Consider the following 7,129-nt stretch of genomic DNA (forward strand, 5'->3'; position numbering starts at 1 on the left):
ACAACCAAGTTAGGGATGGTCATCAGGTCACTTCGAGGTCAGGGAATGCTATCCCCGTCCCCAATCCCCGAACCCAAAATCGATTCCCAAACCCGCACCGATTCCCGAACGGGGATTATTTTACTTCTCGTTCCCCCGACGGGGATCCCCGCGGGGATTCGGGAATTTTTTTTATTTTTTTCGTTTAATAAAAATTAAATTTTAAATAATATTTTTCAAAAAAAAATCACATAGTAAATCATACTATATAGATTTTCTTTTGAATTTAGTATTAATGTTTAACCTTAATTTGAATTAATATTTATTTCTAGTATAATAATAAACAAAAATAATATTATTATAATGAAATAATATCAAGATAAGTAAATTTAAATCATATAAGAGATAAGAAATTGAAATTAATAATATATTTTATTTATTTCAATATTTGTTTGAGATATTTATATATATACAATATTATTTTTATTTAAAATACAATTCAGGGTCGGGGATCGGGGCGCGGAGACAGTAATCCCTGCCGCCCCGATCTGATCCCCGAATTTTTTACACATATCCCCCCTATCCCCGCCCCGTACCCGGAAAAATCCCCAATTCCCCGCCCCAATTCCCCGCCCCGAATCGGGGATCAGATCGGGTCGGGCGGGGGAAATGCCCATCCCTAGACCAAGCAATCAAGCATCAAATTTGAACCTCCAAAAAAACATTGCACACGAACATATGCAATGAATGACTAAACTCGAATTTAAAAGAAAAATGAATCTTTCACACATTTTAACAATGAAACTGAGTAATTGAAACTGACAATGACTGCAGTTTTTCTAATCCCTTGTCCAAAATTTAAGTACATTCCAATTTGTAATATTGATATAGACCTCAATGTGCAGTATACCTTCTCTATACGGTCTCCACCTACGCCACCCAAATATTATTTCTACTTCAAAAATTTAAAAGTAGAAACTATAAAGTTAATACCTGCCCCAACTACAAGAATGAAACTCATATCATGGTCAAGCCAGTATGTGAACCAAAATTACGCTTGAAATCGGCAAATTTACCACAGACCAAGGAATTTCCACCAAACCCCTCCAACTCCAAGCCAGATGATGAGATTGACAATTGACACCACGAATCCATATCCCCACCATTTGCCAAGAGGAACGTACCCTGCACCATAGAATACTGGAGCTGACCCTATTCCGTAGTGGGTAAGTCCACCCATGAGGTTTGAAAGGAAAGCAAGCACCATGGCTCCAAGATATGCCGGAGTACCAAGAGCACTAGCTACAGACAAAAAGGCTGTGAACATAGCACCAATATGAGCAGCTCCACTGGCAAAGAAGTAGTGAGAGTAGAAATAGAGTAGAACAAGGATGCCAAACGATAGCTGCCACGAGAGGCCCAGTCCTCCAACAAACTGCAAAAGTTCAAATGAACAAGTCAGTAACAATAACATAACAGCCTATCATGGAATATCATTTCTTGTCCAAGTCTGATAATTTGCCTTCTTAGCATAAACTGTGTGCGATATGACATGGATTCTAACCACAGGACACCGTAAATTAATATTTCTTGAATCTTCATGGCAATCTAGTTTTTATGGTAAACCCACAAAGGAGATCAACAAGATGCATATTTATGTGTATGTGTATACAGGGCTGTGTTTCAACACCAAGAAATCACTGAAACTATCCATATTGACTTACTAGGCTAAAGAGATAAATACAAAAATTTACACACATATAGTATCGGGTAATAATCTCTATTTTTTGAATGTATAACTCCTTTAAATCGGGTAGCACATTTGATTTATTCAGGATTTTTCTACCACCAAATCATCAATTTTTCAGTTCTCTTCTTCTTTTCTCTCACAGGTTATGTATTCTTATTTTCCGTATGATTCCCTTGTTTAATAGTGACAAGAGCTAATCCCTGAATAAATAATCTTTTATCTGTTTTCATGCGGGCAAGAGCAACATTTGATTTAGAAGTTTTTGAATTACATACTGGACACCTATAATCTTCAATGCTATCTTTTAAAACTGGAAGCACAGAGCAGTATAAATCCAGTTAATGAGGTAAATATAGAAATCACAATAATGTTGGAATATGTTTACAATTAAGAGAAAATGTCAAAACGTCTATTAACTCTAACCAGATCATCAGTTCATAACTTCGCAAGCTTCCCAGTGTTTATATTTTACTACTTTAACCAATATATGCAGGACTAAATGTATTAATTTTTAATTTCATATTTCTAACAAAAAAGGATCAAAATATTGATATGTGAAATGGTTATCACATACATCACTTCAATCTTAAAATCATAAGGTATAAATAAAACATGGGACGACATTAGAGAAGGTTACATAAAAATCTTAAGAAAGTAAGAAGACAAACCTGAACAACAGTTTGGCTGAACCAGGAAATGAGACCATATTTGTTCAAGTATCCAGCCATGGCAATGAGTGCAGCAAACCATGTAAGTGTATCCCAAGCAACAGATTCTGCTAAACATTCTTTCCATGAAACAACTCCAGTAATAAGGAGGACAGACAACCCAAGAATGGCAGCAGTAACAGCATCAACATTTAGTACTCCTCCAAAAATCCAGAGCCCAACCTGTTAACAGAAATAATGGAAAGGATGTTTTTATTTCTTATTACATATGAATACACGCATGCTTACTCTAGTCAACTTGCTGAACCTTAATATTACATTCCATCCGTCATACTTAATTCGCAACCCTTCAAATAAAGCAATATTATTACCTTTGTTCCATTTTTGTTTGACAATACAAAAGTACAAAGAGAATATATGAATTTATTGTTAGTGTCCAATATAACCTTCAAAGTGGGTAATAAAGTAAGAAAAAAATTGTCACTGATGGCTGATGAGGCCTGTAAATATGAAAAAGTTCCAAGTAAGTGGTTGAAGCATGACTTAGCCTCTGGTGTCTAGTCACATTTTATTACCAGAATTAAAAGGGTAACAAACTGAAAGAGAAAACGACTCAGAAGGAAATGTTGCAATTAAAATGGAAAATTTCATAAAGAACGATAATTTAAATTTGTAAAAGATAAGCCATGATTCATGTTAACACCAAGAGGCAAACTTGGTAATAATAAGTTGTAACCAGAGCGGGTTAGCTTACCTCGATAACAAGATTTCTAATGAACATTTAGCAACTTCAAAATAAAACTAGGTTTAGCATGGGGTAGTTCTGTGCAAGCAGTACACAAAAATTTGGGTTTACCGTTTAAATGTACCACCAAATATGTAACAGTTATGCAATAGGCACCACTCACCAGCTCTGGTCAGCTCTAGAAATCTTCAACTAAAGATTTACCAAATTTTGAAACAGTAAGGTAAGGCATGAAAGGTGAAGGGCTGCCATATTGCAGTATCATAGAGCTGGCTCCTAACTTGGTGTACTGTGAAAGACATTGTGACTGTGCTACGTATTCTTAACCTAATCAGAGATTATTAGTAGTAGCCTAGGGCCCTAGGCTATTTACAAAAGTAACCAAAACTAACTTAACTCAGAAGACAAACTGGCCCTAAATAACTTGAGCGCAATAGACTCGTCGAAACTGCACAGATTCAAAATGCTAATAAAAGCCAGATTCATCATATGACTACTAAGACCCACATTTCAGCACAGCTACTCCATGAACAACCTCAACCCTCACCTCTTTAATATGTTACCATGCAACAAAGAAATAAATGAATTAACTATACACAAACGAAGTAATTTCATGTTAAAAAATTGTAAATTAACATGCAAACTGTATTTGCAACTGTCAACAAGTTACATTATCCATCATACAGATTTATTTTTCTGGTAAGTTACAACTGTTTCCTAAGCCATCAAAGCAAAAGCAGGTGAAAATTTATTAACCAGAGAAAATACTTCAAAAACATAAAGTAAGAAAACATGCCGCTGCCATATTGCAGTATAATAAGACTGATTCTTAACTTTGTGAATTGTGAAGGTGAATATGGTGGTGCATCAGTTATTAAAATTCTTCCACCTGATCAAAGATTCACTGTGGTAGTAGCCTATACAATACACTGGAAAACCAAAAAGTAGCTCTATTTACAGAAGACACTAACAGGGACATATCAGAAATTCAAATCTCGATGCATATAAAATGTTCAGCAAACTAAATTATGATCAAGTATGTATGTCGAGTCATCAACAAGTTAAGTATTTGACTGGTGTTTAGTAAGCCATTACTGTAATATACACGAAGCACAGAGGATAGTATTCGTAACAAGTTATCAAAACATAACACAGAAAAACTGCTTTGAAAAAATAAAACCATCAAGATTAAAACATACCGTCAGAACAAGAGTCACAGCCATTATAATCTCATTTTTAGACATTGGTCCCATCTTCTCCAATTTCTCCTTAGCAAGCTTGGGAGCATCAGGACTACTCTTAATACTAGGCGGATAAATAACATACAACAACAAAGGCACAACAATCAACGACACCAAACCCGGCACAATGGCCGCCTTAGCCCAATCCGTCCACCCAATCGTCTTCTGAATAGTATTAAACGTCAAATTCGCACTCAACGGATTGGCAGCCATAGCCGTCAAAAACATAGCACTAGAAATAACCGAAGTCTGAAAACAAGTCAACATCAACCACGACCCCAACTTCTCCTCGGTTCCATCACCCACATTGCTCCCACACGCAACACACAGCGATTTCACCAACGGCAAAAAAATCCCCCCAGCTCTAGCAGAAACTGACGGAATAGCCGGAGCTAACAATGCCTCACTGAAAACCAAACTATACCCTAACCCTAACGAAGAACTACCGAATAACTTAACAAACTGATACGCAATACGATTCCCGAGCCCTGTCTTAATAAAACCTCTAGCGAAGAAAAACGCAAGCGCAATTAACCAAGGAATAGGATCACCAAAAGCCGAAAAAGCGGCAGCGAAAGTAAGCGTTTTAGTTAAAACACAAGCACCTAATCCCATAAGAGCAACAGCACCTAATGGTAAAGGTTGAGTAATTATACCTACAATTGTAGCTAAGAAGATAGCGAGTAGCTGCCACGCGACTTTCGACACGCCGGTGGGGACTGGGATGAGCCATAGAATAATTCCGGTGGCGATTGAGGCTGTGAGGGGCGCTATAGCAGCTCCGACCGGCGGAGATTTGGGCGGGTCGGGTTTGGCAGGTACGGGTACAGGTGATGAAGTAGCTGATGCTTTAACTGATAGTAATCTGTGAGAAAATCTGGGCGAGAATGTGTGGGGTTTGAGAGAGAGAGATGGAGAGAATGTGTGGGGCTTGAGAGAGATGGAGCGAGGGGAGGCGTTGGATCTGATGGAGTGGAGAATGGACGGTGGGGATTGTTTGGGGAGAGGGCGGAAGCGGAGGGAGGTGGTGAGGGGGAGAGTGGCCATAGTTTTGGTGTGTGTGGAAATGAAGTGGGAGAGAAATGAGAGGGAGAGAGATTGTTTTGGAGAGAGATGGGGAAATGTGAGCCGTTGGATGGGGAGATAGGACGGTGGAGATGGGGGGTTGGAATATACTGGTCAGGAGAGTTGAAAGAACAAGTTAGTTTGGGCGTTTAATTTAGTTCAGGAGGTGCTTAAAGATCTCCGTCTATACAGTGTGTCAGTGAGTTTGCACCTTAGTTTACAACGTGGTCCCCTCTGTTTTGTTCTGCCCTTCCTTTTCTTAGGTATCTATATATTTTTAAATAATTATAATTAAAATAATAATTTTATTAATATTTAATATTAAAAATAGTCATTATAAGTAAAATATAAATAAACTGAGATATAACATATATTTATTAAATAATATATGTATTTTAAAATAACTGTCTCGTTAATATTTATAATAATATATATAATTAATTCATAATGCCCAGTCTTCATGTTCACGTATATTAAAAGTATAAATAAAATTTATAGTGCATTTTTATTCAGTAAAAAATTATAGTGTTAAGATGTCTGTAATATAATTTTAAAAAAATAAAATGTTAAATTTTATTTACCAAAAAATATATGTTAAATTTCTTTCATTTGATCAAATTGATTGCAAATTATCAAATAAGTCAACAATTAAGAAATATATGGGTAGTGTTAAGTGTATCTACTATTTATAAATTTATTCGATTTTTAAATTTTTATTAATACATTTGAGCTTAGTTCGGATTTAATACCAAAATTTACTAGATTTAAAAAATAAATATAAAATTAGACCATTTCTCATAAACAATATCATAGTCTTATCAATTTGAAGCGTGTTTTTCAGTTAGCTATGATGTTTGTTTGTTGAATATATGAGAATGTTCTACCAATGAAATAAGGTGTTTTAAATATCTTAAATTTATAAGGATTAATTTGTTAGATTTTTATAAAACAAAGTCAATAAATAATATGTATGAAAATTGCTAAATTAATTTATTGTGATTTATCACGTACTTGACCGAATTTTTTAATAAGTACTATAGTACTCAGTTTAGATTTTTGCACGATCGTGTAAAGATAGGGTACTCAATCATTTTTTTTTACATATTTCACTTTATTAAAACAAGGCACATTAATATCTAAATTATATTATGTGAATATATGTGACATTTTAAAAAATGGTGATTTCTTAAATAGAAAATTTTAAATTATAATTTATATTTGATACATTATCATAAGAAAAATGTAAAAAAAATATAATTTTATAAAAATTTTATAACACGTAATGTAATTTAAAAAATTTATTGGTTTTACGGTTTAACAAAGTACTCTAATATTAAAAAAAATGTAAGTTGTATATTATTTTATATGATTAAAATTTCATAATAATTTAAAAATTTATGAATGAAATACTAAAATTCTTGCAATTGCTTAATTTAATTTAAATTATTTTATGTTATTATAAAAATATTTTCATATTTGAAATTATAATTTATGAATAAAACTTATATACACATTAAAATATATAATTTGCCTCCATCTATTTTATATTCATTAATCGAAAAAGTAATGTATCATTGTTTTGGTAGGAATATTAACATTAGAAATTTAAATACTACTTCGCTTCCTCATGTTGAATTTTAACATTGATTTGAATACAGGGGTTAAGAAATAAAATAAAAAA

General features: G+C 34.1%; 1 protein-coding gene across 1 annotated transcript; it reads right to left on the minus strand.

The window, feature by feature from the left end:
- Positions 1-718: 718 nt before the first annotated feature.
- Positions 719-5,601, minus strand: LOC141668386 (dicarboxylate transporter 1, chloroplastic). The gene is made up of 3 exons (XM_074475262.1): positions 4,342-5,601; positions 2,398-2,619; positions 719-1,414 (listed from the first exon to the last, which is right to left on the minus strand). Exons 1-3 carry the CDS (start codon positions 5,428-5,430, stop codon positions 1,052-1,054), a joined length of 1,674 nt encoding a protein of 557 aa, XP_074331363.1. The 5' UTR covers positions 5,431-5,601; the 3' UTR covers positions 719-1,051.
- Between the last annotated feature and the right edge of the window lie 1,528 nt (positions 5,602-7,129).

This window comes from Apium graveolens, chromosome 1, assembly GCF_009905375.1.
Source record: "Apium graveolens cultivar Ventura chromosome 1, ASM990537v1, whole genome shotgun sequence".
NCBI lineage: Eukaryota > Viridiplantae > Streptophyta > Magnoliopsida > Apiales > Apiaceae > Apium > Apium graveolens.